This window comes from Thermochaetoides thermophila (assembly GCF_000221225.1).
Source record: "Thermochaetoides thermophila DSM 1495 unplaced genomic scaffold scf7180000011816, whole genome shotgun sequence".
Lineage (NCBI taxonomy): Eukaryota > Fungi > Ascomycota > Sordariomycetes > Sordariales > Chaetomiaceae > Thermochaetoides > Thermochaetoides thermophila.
This window is the reverse complement of record NW_006383032.1, coordinates 4543220-4556517: the sequence shown is the minus strand read 5'-3', so window position 1 is coordinate 4556517 and position 13298 is coordinate 4543220. Positions and strand designations below refer to the sequence as shown.

The 13298-nt window shown below is 55.0% G+C and overlaps 6 protein-coding genes across 6 annotated transcripts; 3 read left to right on the top strand and 3 right to left on the bottom strand.

The window, feature by feature from the left end:
* Window positions 1-964: 964 nt before the first annotated feature.
* CTHT_0033270 (uncharacterized protein) lies at window positions 965-1948 on the bottom strand (the record flags this gene model as incomplete). The annotated part of the gene is made up of 1 exon (XM_006693702.1): window positions 965-1948. One exon carries the CDS (start codon window positions 1946-1948, stop codon window positions 965-967), a length of 984 nt encoding a protein of 327 aa, XP_006693765.1.
* A 1619-nt stretch (window positions 1949-3567) lies between these two features.
* On the bottom strand, window positions 3568-6113 carry CTHT_0033260 (uncharacterized protein; the record flags this gene model as incomplete). The annotated part of the gene is made up of 2 exons (XM_006693701.1): window positions 3568-6016; window positions 6100-6113. The coding sequence occupies 2 exons, from the start codon at window positions 6111-6113 to the stop codon at window positions 3568-3570; spliced, it is 2463 nt and encodes an 820-aa protein (XP_006693764.1).
* A 1008-nt stretch (window positions 6114-7121) lies between these two features.
* CTHT_0033250 (uncharacterized protein) lies at window positions 7122-8128 on the top strand (the record flags this gene model as incomplete). The annotated part of the gene is made up of 3 exons (XM_006693700.1): window positions 7122-7257; window positions 7331-7832; window positions 7897-8128. The coding sequence occupies 3 exons, from the start codon at window positions 7122-7124 to the stop codon at window positions 8126-8128; spliced, it is 870 nt and encodes a 289-aa protein (XP_006693763.1).
* Window positions 8129-8633: 505 nt separating this feature from the next.
* Window positions 8634-9337, top strand: CTHT_0033240 (mitochondrial 54S ribosomal protein uL23m; the record flags this gene model as incomplete). Its single annotated transcript, XM_006693699.1, has 2 exons — window positions 8634-8713; window positions 8815-9337. The coding sequence occupies 2 exons, from the start codon at window positions 8634-8636 to the stop codon at window positions 9335-9337; spliced, it is 603 nt and encodes a 200-aa protein (XP_006693762.1).
* Window positions 9338-9532: 195 nt separating this feature from the next.
* On the bottom strand, window positions 9533-11230 carry CTHT_0033230 (uncharacterized protein; the record flags this gene model as incomplete). Its single annotated transcript, XM_006693698.1, has 2 exons — window positions 9533-10967; window positions 11019-11230. 2 exons carry the CDS (start codon window positions 11228-11230, stop codon window positions 9533-9535), a joined length of 1647 nt encoding a protein of 548 aa, XP_006693761.1.
* Window positions 11231-11651: 421 nt separating this feature from the next.
* CTHT_0033220 (putative mitochondrial carrier protein) lies at window positions 11652-13004 on the top strand (the record flags this gene model as incomplete). The annotated part of the gene is made up of 2 exons (XM_006693697.1): window positions 11652-11933; window positions 12027-13004. 2 exons carry the CDS (start codon window positions 11652-11654, stop codon window positions 13002-13004), a joined length of 1260 nt encoding a protein of 419 aa, XP_006693760.1.
* Window positions 13005-13298: the final 294 nt, after the last annotated feature.

Here is a 13298-nt window from a genome sequence, read left to right as displayed (position 1 = left end):
GCATCGGTCTGTTCTTGCGGAGTTCCCTGGGTAAGGGTACGGATCACTGTCTCGACGTCTCGAACTGGCAACCAGGATTAGACAAGACAATAAGACAACATGACGACATGAAATCATTGATGTATGTATTTAATTAGCTTAGACACTCACCTGGATTCTCCATGGCTACCCACTAGGCACCTAGTCTGCTGCGGTCGTTGCAGCAGTCGACTGGTCAAGAGCAGGGGAAGCTATGAATTTCCCCTCCTTCGGGTCGTGGCCCGTCCTGCAGCGCTTGATATATGTCGGTATCTGAGTCATGTGACATCTCTCATGTGCAATGCCCCTGGCGGGCAGTGATGTCATGGACGGATCATGGCCGATAAGGTGGAGGTGCGGAGACAGATCCGGGCCGTGGTACAGGGGAATGTTGTCGGCGGAGGTTGCCCAAGTGTTCGGAATGTCAAGCCTGAATCGGCCGAATAATCCGGAGAGGAAATCCGGAGTGGTGATATAGCATGGCGAGGAGGAGGTAGGAGGAGGAGGAGGTTGATGAGAAGAGCTACCGCAATGACACACACCAAACATGGCTACCAAAGCTGAAACGAACGAGAACGGCCAAGCAGAGGCAGAAGCACTCATTGAAGGGTGAGATTATCTCGGCATCCTGTCCAGCTAGATCTCGCCATTTTCAATCCTCTTAAAACGTCGTCCTCCTATCAGTATCACAGATACAGATATCCCATTACCAGAAACTTCGCACATCTCAAAATGCCCTAGGAATCATATCAGAATCAGATCGTGCGGATATCTTAACAAGAACCCTCTATCCACTTTGAAACGCATCAAGTGATTTCATAGAATCGGTGTCTGAAAAAAAAAGTCGAACCCCAACTCCAAATCCGTTATCCTCAAATATACGAGCGAAGCGCAACTCACCTCACCATCCTTCCGATAATGGAGCCTTTCAGCTGACTCCCTTCTATCACCGCGGCCTTGCAGTCCGAATCTCAACGTTCCCACTTCCTCTTCCTCTTACCCTTCCCCCAACTCTCGCTGGATCAACTGGCTGGAACCCTGGCACACCACTACCTCTACTACCACCACCAACACCACCACGACCCATTGCCCTCGCCGCCAACGGCGACTCCACCACATCCACACTGCTCCCACTCATGCTACTCGGCGGCGAGATGGGAACAACCGCTGGCGGTGGGGCGTTAGGGTTTCCTGATCCAGCAGCTCCTGCTCCTCCCGTCGTTGACGTCCTCATCGTACGGCGCTCGACCTCAACCATTGTCGCCGTCGAGCGACGCTCAGGAGCACGCCGCACGCGAGGTGGGGGGACGATAAAGAAGCCTCTCCTTCCTCGCCGGCTGTGGGAGCTGCTAGAGCTGCTGGAGCTGGAGCTGCTACTACTGCTGCTTCCGCTGCTACTACTCCTGCTGCTCACGCTCTCCCTACGTTCCCTCACCTCCAGCGTCACCCTCGCACCGCCACTTCTCCTCCTCACCCTCTTTTTGCTCCTTTTTTTCTCCTTCCTCCTGACAACTTTCACATATGAAGTAACCCATCTTGGCCTCCTCGCCCCCTTGAAGCACCAACAGTACAGACAGGCAAAGTACAGCAACGCCAGCAGCACCACAAAGGCTGCTACCGCGCCCAGCGTGATTGCGACAATGATGCCCGGGGACGGTGATATATCCCCCGACCCGTAGAGAGATCCAACGGGGGGAGTGTTGCCATCCAGATCGTCGGGGCTGGTCCAGGTTACCGTTGGGGCAGGGGGGCCGGAGTATGAGGCAGTCGGGAAGATGACAATGTCTGGTCCAGGGTCGGGTTCGGGTTCGGGTTCGGGTTCATCTGGCGTTGTGGGGATGCCGCCGAGAGGGAGGGTCCGGTCCTGGCGCCGGTAGATGAGCTTGGTGATGCCATAGGCAGCGCGAAAGAGAGTTGGTATTGGCGCCATTGTGATGATTTCGAGCCCTGACCTCGAGATTTAACGAATAACTAGGCAGGTAGAAAGAACGGCTTGCGTTGAGCTCAGCGATCGCAGTTTTGCTGTTGAACTGAATTCCGAGTCGCTATATTGTAAGGGACTGATGGTGAAGAGGCTTCTCGAGCAATCTATACAGTAGCCTCCGTTGTTGAGATTGCGCTACTCGCTGCGCGCCATCATGACATCTCAGGCAGGTTAAGGGCTGGGGGATTGGTGTTTTTGTGGGCCACAAGACTTGAAGAGGGGTTGATGATACTCGAGAACCGACCGACTGAAGAATGTAGGATGAATGAAATACTCCAAGAACTGCCGTCGTAAGCTTTTTTTTTCTTGAGAGTAGAGGAAAACAGCTGGGGGTGTTGCCGAGAGCAAGAGTGCCCCACGATAAAACGGCTCGAAGCAGGTAAGCAATCCGTTGCGGGCGGCGACGGTAACGACAACGAACACTTCAGGGCCGCATCAGAAGTTGAGCTGCCACATCGCAATCAACACAAGTCGCCCATGTTTTCATAAAGTCTGGAGTCGACGACAATGAATTGTTTATGATTTGGAGGAATCGACGACGAGGATTCGTGTACTTCCAGTTTGTTGCTCCAGTTTCACGAAGCAACCAACCGACCAGCCAACCAACCGCATCCCACGTTCCTGTCCCCTCCTATGCGGCGTATGCAAACATTTGAGGGGGCTGGGGAAGCATCTTCTAAGCTTGGCGCTGCACCCCCAGCCGCTAGATCACATACAAACATCCAACTATGGTGGGCGTTTCAAGAACTTTGCTGCCTTGCTGTTATCGCCGTCCATAACACCAATGTTTTTATGCCTACTCGCCTTGCATGCAATGTATACCCTTCCAAAAAAAATCAAGACAAATGGCTATCCTTAGATGCGCGTGTATAAAACCATCCAGAAGATTACCTACAGTGGACCAACCATTGCTCCAGCTCGGTATATCTCAGTATCCCAGGTAGTCCGTCAAGACTGACTTGTGAAGGATAAACACATAACCCATTCATTTCATGTAAATTAAATCACGGAAACCGCAGTCCTTTTAGTCCCGGCCCATATCTCTTATCCTTCTTGTCATCCGTCTTATCCCTACTTGGTCTACGCGCTGTGTTTTGCACCCCTCCTGCACACTTACAGTTAGTCGCAACAATCTCATACGTCGGCTAAGCTTCCTTATGGCTCACCTCTTCCAATATATCTGTCTGCAAGTGGGCTGTTGGCGGCGGCGGCGGCGTTGTTGTTGTTTGAAACCGTATTGATCGTCCTGTTCTGGCTTCCCGTTGCTCTCCCTTCCCCCGGAGTCACCGGACGGTGTGACATAGATCCCAAGGAGCCGGATGCGGGGTCCGTTGGTGGTGATACTTGTGCCATACACTCTGGCGTCTCCGTCTCTGAGCAGCTTCGTGTCCTCGGACGAACTGCAATTGGGCTTCTGTTGACTGAATCACCACCAGCAGTATGTTCCCCGGGCAAAGCCGGCTCCTGCGCACCCCCGCCTGCCCTTTCATTATTCCTCGACTCCAAATCCAACAACTTTGACTGGGCCACTGTATACTTCCCCATCAATTCGCTATACTGCTTCTTCAGCTCGGAATACTTTTGCCTTTCTGCTGCGAGCTGCTTCTCAAAATGTGCCGCCACCTCGCCAACCGCCTTCTGCTGGCCCCCCCCTCCTTACTCCTTGCCTGCGTCAACTGCTGTCGTAGCTCATTGATCTGTGCTAGGTATCGTTCGTGTGCCTCGTGCATCTGCTGTTCCTTTGCAGTAAGCTCCATCTTCAGCTGTTCTGCACGTGCCTGCGTCGCGGCAGCTTCCTGGAGAGCAATCTCCATGCGCTGCTCCTTGCCCTGGAACTCGCGCTCGACCGCAGTTAGCCGGGCGATTTCACCCTTGAGCTTCTCGATTGTTGCCGTGCTGATATCAATTGCCTCCATGTTTTGTTCCGACTCAAGCCGTTGCTTCTCGTACTCCTCAATAATCTGCCGCAGGCTTGCACACTCCTTCTTTGTCTTTTCCAGCTGCTGCTTGAGATCACGACTTTCGACCGCCCACTTTTTCTGCTCTTCTCGCAGCGCCCGAAGTTTGTTGGACAGGTCAGCCTCCCGCTTCAGGGCCATGTTACGACGCTGATCAAACTCCTTCTTGATCTTTGCTTCTCCCCTCTTGGCCTCGTCGAGCCGTTGTCGCAAGCTGCGGTTGGCCATCATCAGGTTCTGCGTCTCAGCTTCGGTCGCCGAGACCCGGATCTGCCTGCGTCGTAGCTCACCCATGTGTGACATATGTTGTTGTCGGACGAATCGTTCGTACTGCAGGTCATTTAGCAGTCGATGTCTCTGGTAACGTAGCAAGGAGACTTGTTCGATGATCTCCACGCCTGGTCTGCTTTCATCTGCCGTTGTTCCTCGTCTCGAAGTTGACGGATACTCGCGACTCTTTTCCATCCCTTGATCTTGCGTGCCAAAGGCTAGTGATGGAATGCTGTCACTAGTTAAGGACTGCCGCAAGGCCTCTTTCGCACCTTGAGCCGTTTCCCGAGGAAGCTGCTCAGGAATCGGCGACGGAGACGGGCTATCATTTGCCACCCCTGAGAAGTAGCTCAGCTGGGATTCTGGGCGCCCTGGTGTGCTATTGCCATGGCTATGTGACAGAGATTTAGAGGAAAGTGCTTTGTTATAAGTCAGATCGTCACACTCTGGATCGCCAAGCAGAGCAAGTTCACCTCCATCTTGATCCAAATCGTCATCCAGCAAGCCTTCTGGGGGAGCCGGTGTGCCTGACCGAGCATGGGGAAACCTGCCCTGGCCCCGATCCACCACCAAGGCCATGCAGTCGGCAATGATTTCATCCGCCTCGCTCTTAAGCCAGCGGGTTATGTTCGTTTTCTCGGTCTCGATTGTGTACTCGTAGAAGTTTGGGTGCAAAAGATGCTGCTTCCGGAAGCGTTCGGACCGTTCCCGAATTTCCGCTGCATGCACGTCGATGTCATCGTCGCTGCCGGCATGGGGCAAGTAATTGTGAGGTTTCCGGATGTAGTCGACAAAGTTGATGGGATACAATCCGTAAAGGATTGTAAAGTATTCTGGGAGATAGGGTACCGAGTGGCCATCGTAATCAGGATCAAGGAGTACTTTATCCCAAGGAGTGTCGGTGCCGGACTCGCCATGGTTCTCTCCCATCTCCGTGTGCTGCTGAGCGAAATAGGAATCGCGGTCCCAGAATAGCAGTCGAGCATAGATGTTGAACAAAGTAGGCAGGTACGGGACTATATCTCCCGGGAAGAAAGGCAAAAGCATGACGAGAGCAATGAGGGCCAAGTTGACGGTAAATGTCGATTCATCTTTTTGCAGCGACTGTAGGATGTTACCGAAAAGGGGCGTCTGCAAGATAAGGTAGAGATGCGGTGGCCCGCTGTTGACGAAGGCACATAAAAGGCTGAATGCCGAATTACGGTGCTCCCTCCTTAGCACGAAGGCATTCAGAGCATTCATGAAGCCCTTTGGGTCCTTTTTTCCAAAGGCCAAAAGAGCGTCCGTAAGAACCTGCTCCTTGAGGTCGGTCGACGGGCGAAAATCGGCCCGAGACTCGCGCAACTCCATCCAACGAACGAGCAGCCGATTCAACCAGGGTATAAAGCCCTCCTCGCCCCAGGCCTCGGGGTCATCGTACTCGCTCGAGGACAAAATCTCCAGCGTGAAGTCCATAAAGCTCCGCGCCAAACCCTTCTCGCGGGTGGCATTGTCCAAGACCGGGTCGAGGAGCTTATCCCACCATTGGAATGTCCTTGCAGGCGCCCCGAGACCGGGTCGCAGCTGGCGCAGAACAGCCACAAAGGCTGCGTACTTCTCGGGATGGTCCTGCACCGCCTTGTCCCATATAGCAAGCAATTCATCGTTCAGTCGGTCGCCCGATCCCTCCTCGGGCTTGTCGTGCCTTTCGAGATAACTGGAGATTATGGCATCGAGGTCGGCGGGCGGGGGAAGGGTTGGCGTCTGGATGAAGCTGTTGAGAGCTCTGAAGAGATCTCGGGAGGACCTGGTTCGCCGCAGAGGATCAGAGTCAGACACCCAGTTCTCGGCACTTGTGGCCAAAGACACGCATGGTCATGGTAAACGTACCCGGATGAAGTCATCCTGATCAATACGACTTGCGGCGCATTGGAGAAGCAAGCTTAAGGTTGGGAGCCGGAACCGGTGGATCGCCCGGCAAACCCGGGAACCTTGACAGCTTCCTGGGCCCTTTAGAGGCGGATAGTGCTTGCTTCAGCCAGAACGGTGTCGACGGCGCAAACGTATTGACTCTGAGCACGTAGTGGGTACTTGAGGGTAAAACATAGATGTTTGTGCTGATTCAAGACTTTGACTCCGGTTGAGTAAATTGTTACGGTGTTACTCCTTTCATTTTTTTTCCCTCCTCTGGTTATCAGCGAGCAAGGTCAAAACTCCACATCCACACACTGTGGTGTGCGCCGCACCTGAGAAAGCACCTCACCCCTCCTGTCCAACTGCCATCACTCTGCTCTCCCCACCGCTGCGCAGTCTTTCTGATCGAAGTTCCAGCACCCTCCCCCAATTCGGCAGGCCCCACCATGTGACCAGCGCCCAGGCTCTGTAGCTCCACTCAACTCTCGTAACCCACGCTGTCCACAGCGGCTCAGCTCGCTGCTGGTCCGTGCTCCTCACCCCGCACTTTTTTTCGGCTGCGAACAGCAAAGCGGTGGGTCAAACCCCAGAGCGTTGAGTGGATGAGGGATCGTCCGATGCATGGTCTGAGGGGTCAGCTTCTCGGCGCCAGGGCCGGGGCCGGTCCCGTCCAGTTTGCCCCTCCTGGTGGGGTTTAGGATTGACAGCTCTCGTGACCGACCTGCTCAGGTACCCCTCCGTGGCAGGGCATATAGGGATACAAAAATGCCAGCTGTTCCGTCCCGACGCATTTCTGTTGACTCTTCTATGCTTCACACAGCTTTCTTCGCACCAATTCTTCTCTCCAACACGCACTCTCGTCTCTTCAGCCCCAATTGCTGCGCCTCTGCTTGATAAGGAGGTGCATTCTTCGTCTGTAGATCGCGGAGCACTTACATCGCCGCGATCTTCCCAACAACACATTCTCCCTACCACAACACATCAACAAGGTCGTCAAGATGAGTGCAAAGACGTCCGCAGTGGCAGACGAGCCTATCCAGGTTCTGTTTGCCCTGCATACCGGCTTCAACCTCATGGACTTTGCTGGTCCAGTTGAGGTTTTCTCCAGCGCCCTGCATGACCTGCAGGATCCAAGTGCGTAACCTGTCACTGCCCTGGTGGTTTCCCGCAACCGGTTTGGCGCATTACTGACCCCATTGGGTAACAGCCTCCAAAGCCTTTGATATCACCATCGCGGGCGATGACACCAGCGTGGTCTCCGATCAGGGTGTGATTGTCAGCACCCAGATCTCTTGGAAGGAAGCCCACGAGCGATTGGAGGAGTGGGATGTGGTCGTCGTGCTTGGCGGCAACACTAGCCGCATTCTCAAGAGCAACGAGAACGAGCCCCTCCCGCTGATCAAGGCCTATGCCGAACTCCAGGAAAAGGACCCAAGCCGTGAGCGTACGCTCCTCTCCATCTGCACCGGTGCTCTGTTCCTGGCCCGACAGGACATCCTGCTTGGCCTGGCTGCCACCACTCACCCCGATTTTATGACTACCTTCGAGAACGAGTGCAGCCAAGCCGTCGTACGTACCGGCGATAAGCGCACCGATGTCCACGAGGACGCTCGCTATGTAGTGAACAACCTGCGCTTTGACGTCGGCGACGACGACCCTTATGTCAAGACCAAGGAGGAGCTATCTGATAGACGCCCCTCGAATGCTCGGTATGTTTCTTTTCGTTTGCAACTGCTATCACGGCATCTCGCGCAAAACTAACGGTGTGATTAGGAAGGGTTCTATTTCCTTCAAGCAGTCGAGGCGGAGGGAGTCGATCGCCCGTCGCGAGGAAATGCGCTTGGGCGGTTTGCGTGTTATTACGAGCGGTGGCGTGGCTGCTGGCATCGACGCCGCCTTGTACGTGGTTAGCGCCCTTGTTTCTATTGAGTCAGCCAACGAAGTTGCCCGGTTCATGCAGGTTACGTGGACTAAGGGCGTCGTTGTCGATGGCGTCGACGTGTAAATGAGTTAATGGATAAACGGGTAATAGGGGGTAGGTCGGTTCTGGGTTTGGTATTCCATGGATATTTGGTATTGGGAGCAATTGATTGAGCCAAGCGGCCATTGGCACTTATAGTGTTTCAGCAATATGATTTGAAGCATTTGACTTGGACCATATCTGCAACCACCTTGCGATAACAACCTGATGGTGAAGGTGAGGGCTGGCAATCAGGGCTTGGCGCTATGTTCAGGCAACCTGTGGTGGGGGTTATGGGGAAGGGATCAAGCTTCCATGTCTCCAATCTTTGTAGTCGATGTGGGACCGACCCCTCCCATGCTCGTCACCTGACAGCGGCCCGACAACGGTAATGCCAAGCCCTAGAAAATCTGGGCTCGGGAAACATCGAGACGACATCCGACATCCAAAAGTTGAGCCTCGAGCGGCGGTTTCGCGGTTCAAGTTTCCGGTCGGTTTCTCAACTCTTGACGAGGCGCCCGTTTCGACCCTCAATTAAAGATCAAACACAATGGCGACCTCGGCGGCGACCGCAGTCCAACAGGCGGCGACCAAGGCGCCGTTCAAGATCGGCACAAAACAAGTCTTTCTGTACGATCCTCCTCCGTCCGCCTGCGGTTGAGCCCCAGAGACAGTCTCAACCGATACGCAGGACGTGCCCAGATACTAACGAATCCCTTCTCTGACAATAGGCCGAACCACGTCATCGCCTTCATCCGGCCCAAGCCCCGGCAGCCGCCCAACCTGGCGACCTTTGTCGTCCCCCTCACGTTCAACAAACTCGACCTGCGCGACTACTTGTACCATGTCTACGGCGTCGAGGTGACTTCCGTACGCTCCTTCATCAACCAACCCGCACCGCAGCGTAAGAAGTATACGGGCCAGTGGTTTCGGCCGCGGGCACAAAAGATGATGATTGCAGAGCTGGTCAAGCCATTTGTGTGGCCTGAACCCCTGCCGGAGGAGGAGCGCGATGCGTTTGATTACAAGATGTTCAGTCGCATGGCAAAGTATCGTAAGGATATGGAGAAGCAACTGTATGAGAAGCCGGATCCCAAGCTGCGCACGCAGAAGCCGGAGCCGGAACCGGTGGTTGGGTTGAAGCAACAGGTGAAGGAAATCATTGAATCTGGGGAGTGGACGAACGAAAAGACGTTGAATGTTAAGTGGTTGGACGCGCAATGGAAAGAGGTAGAGAAGGATATCAAGTTTTAAGTTTGGGGAATGAGAGAGGGAAATAGAGGATGAGAGGATGGAAGGATGGAAGAACGGGTAGATTGGGATATGAGTGGATGTTAAGATCTCAAACACCGGGATGAGAACAGGGTTTCGGTGGTGTATAATATCACGCAATAGACCGGGCCAGTTCAATGTACAAGTATATTTGTGATACCAGCCATAATTCTTTGACTATAACTCATCAGGCTCTATGCTCGGATCGGTAGGCTCATCTGCCTGGTCAACCCAACATTCCCTCCGCTGAAACAACAAAACCTCATCCCCCCAAGCCCACCAGCCAGCCGTCATACTCCTCGCAAATACCTCAAGAGCTTCGTACCTCTCCGGCAACAGCTCCTCTTCGAACAACGCTCTCAAGTTGGGCTTCCTTGAATGTGCATCCGGCACAGCAAGAATTACCTTATCTTTCACCGGTCCCTTCATGGCATGTCCATAAAACCCCTTCTTCCTCGCAATCAATAGCCTCTCCCACGGCCTTCGCCACACCGATTCTAACCCAACTATCGGCTCGCCTCTCGCCGTGATTTTTAACCACGTCCACTCGCCTACCAACTCAACCCCCCACTCATCAAAAACGCTGCTGTTGCCGCCTGAGGCAGTCAGAAGCAGGTCTGTAAAGCGTGCAGAGTTGGTCACCCACACGGCGACATACCCTCCGGGGGCGAGGTGTGCGGCCACGGGGATTTGGTTGAGCAGAGAACGGATGGAAGTGAGGTCTGTTGCGGTGTTGTAGGCGGCTGAGGGGTCCCCTCGGGAACCGCGCTTGCGCTTGCGCTTGGCAGAGCGGTTCGGCCATGGAGGGTCGAGGAGGATGAGGTTAAATTGGGGGGCTTTGGAGAGGAAGGTCGCACGAAGGGAGGAGATAGTGCCGGGGAGGAAGTGTGATTTGGGAGGAATGAGATATGGAGATAGGGGTTCTCCGGAGAAGGAGGAAGCCATGTCGGGCTGTTCGACTTCGCCAGACAGTTGAGGTCCTGCTCCAGGAGCCCTCGGAGGTCGCGACCCCTTCTCTGTTGTCTCCGGGGCTAGTGCCGAGAGTGGAGTCGGAGTCGGAGCCGGACAAGGGGGGGAACTGGCACGTGGACTCGGTCCGGTGGGCGGCTGGAGCTTGGGCTGGGAATGGTGTTGGTGAGGGGCAGCGATAGCGGCAGCGGCAGTGACACGGGGCAGACACCAGGGCCCGTCATATGAGGTCTTGATTTCGTACAACGCAGATTCAACAGCCGCTTGCGTCATCAACTCGGCCACCTGGGCTGCGTGCGACGACGCCGATTGTGTGGTATACAGACCATTGCTGCAGCCAGCCTTCTTGGGCTCCGGGGTTGGGAATGGACACGTCGGAGGCGGCGCGGAGATCAGCCTGCGGAGCTTTCTCCTCTCCGTGGGGAACAGCAGTTTGAATCCAGAGCCAGATGCAGACGCAGACGCACATGCGCTGGACAAGACCTGCGCCTCTTCAATCGACCGCGGCAGGTCGAGCAGCACGACCGTCCTGCTTTTATTCTGCCATAGGATGCACGACGGCTTCATCCCAAGACACTGCTGGTTTTCGTAAGTAACACCGGTAGCCCAGCAGGAGCTTCGCTGCATGAAGCTTCGCGGGAATCTGGTGATGATGGGGAAAGTCTAGTGAAGTACCGCATCCAACAAGACACACGACACACGCATCGCTCGGCGGGCAAATCTCAAACCCGGCCCGCTCTGGTTGGCTCGTGACCCAGCAGTCCAGCGCAGGGGGCAGCGGGGCTGGCGCAGGCACCTGCCAGGGTGCCAGGGTTGCTGTCGGGATCTGCCAGGGCTGTAAGAGGGGTGCGATGCCACCGCAACAGGGCCAACGGGAGCAAACCGGGTGTCGGCAATCCTCGGCATCGTGGAGGCGGGGCGTGCAGGCGGTTTAAAAAGAATGTGAACCCGTGGGCTCCCCGTCATGGACAGAGGAAGAAGGGAGATGACGTTTTCCGGCATTTGGATCATTTCCAATCCCCCTTCCCTTCCTCATCAGCACCCACATCGCTAATTTCGCTCGCGACCCCACTGAAGTAGCCCTCAGCGACGAGATATTTTTTAAAAAAAGTTTCCAGAATTCCACGCCCTGTCGTTGACTCGAGGCTTTCGATTTTCTAATCACGACCTCCTCTCCAAGACCAAACCTTTTTGACGGAGAAAGAATAGTCGCAACGCCGAGTGATGGCGATGCGCTGCTAGCGCGGCCCATCAAGCACTCTCAACTTCATTTATCTCTTGCGCGCCCTCGTCAGAGACGGCGGAGCGCAAGCCCTTTCCAGCGGGAATGCCCCCGGCCCCGGCTCTCATGGGCCATGCCTCCATGCCGGGGGTCTCGCCGTCCCATCCGCATCGCCTGCAGCAGGATGTGAACGTCAATATCGTCGGTGTTAGCGAGTCGTCGCGCGGGGGGGCAGCAGCAGTGGCAGCTCCTCCTACGGCAAAGGAACCGGCTGTCTGCCCGACCGACGATGAGGCCAAGATCCCGCGCGCAAAGTCCGCGAAGGACAAGCGCAGCTTTGATTACGTGTGGAAGTCGGGTGTTGCGGGGGGCATGGCTGGCTGCGCGGTATGCGATTCTTTTTCTTTTCTTTTCTTTTTCTTTTTTGGCCAACCATCGGGTTGGATGAGTTGGAGTTGCTGACGGAGTGTGTTGTTGCAGGCCAAAACAGTCGTTGCGCCACTCGATCGAGTCAAGATCCTTTTTCAGTCCCATAATCCGCATTTTGTGAAATACACAGGTTCCTGGTTCGGGGTAGGCCAGGCTATCAAGGACATCTACCAGCAAGACGGGCCGCTGGGGCTGTTCAGGGGGCACTCGGCAACCCTCTTGAGAATCTTCCCCTATGCGGCAATTAAGTTCCTGGCTTACGAGCAGATCCGAGCCATCGTCATCCCCCGGCGTGACAAGGAGACGCCCTTTCGACGCCTCATCAGCGGCTCCCTCGCTGGTGTCACTTCGGTTTTTTTCACCTACCCCCTAGAGGTTATCCGCGTTCGCCTGGCGTTCGAGACCAAAAAAGACAGTCGGTCGACGTTCCGGTCGATATGTAGGCAAATTTACCACGAGCGACACAGCCCGAAACCCACACCCGCTGCTACTGCGGCAGCAGATCTCGCGGCGGGCGTTTCGGCTTCCTCTAGTCATGCAGCAGCTGTTGCGGTTGCGCCCCGTGCCCCCAGTTTCGGCCTAGCCAACTTCTATCGCGGCTTTTCCCCGACCCTCTTGGGCATGCTTCCCTACGCTGGCATGTCGTTCCTCACGCACGACACCGTTGGTGACTTGATGCGCCATCCGCTGATAGCCAAGTACACGACGCTGCCGCGGCCCGAGAACCATCCTCCAGGCAAGCCTGCACCCCTGCGGTCGTGGGCCGAGCTTTTTACTGGAGGTATTGCCGGACTGGTCTCGCAGACAGCGTCGTACCCGCTTGAGGTCATCCGGCGACGGATGCAGGTTGGTGGTGCGGTTGGGGATGGGCACCGGATGAGGATCGGAGAGACAGCGAAGATGATCATGCGGGAGCGGGGCATCCGTGGGTTTTTTGTTGGGTTGACCATCGGCTATGTCAAGGTGGTGCCCATGGTTGCAGTGAGCTTTTACACATACGACAGATTCAAGACGTGGTTAGGCATTTAGACGTTTGGGACACACTATTCTGTTCTATCGTTTTTTTTCTGGGGCGGCTTGAAACAAAGCACAAGATTGGCGTTTGGGCGGCGTTTTTGTCACATCAACCGGTATAAGCAAGAGAACCAGGTGCATAGGCTCTCATTCTTTTTTTTCTACCTCTCTTTATCTGGCATGGTTTGGGTTGAATAGTGGGATGCTGCATAAATCAGATCGGTTATTCTGATGTAGAGGCAGTAGGGAATTCAAATGCAAACCCTCTCTGTTCAGACATGGCAGCTGGGTGGCCCAACCTCATCACGC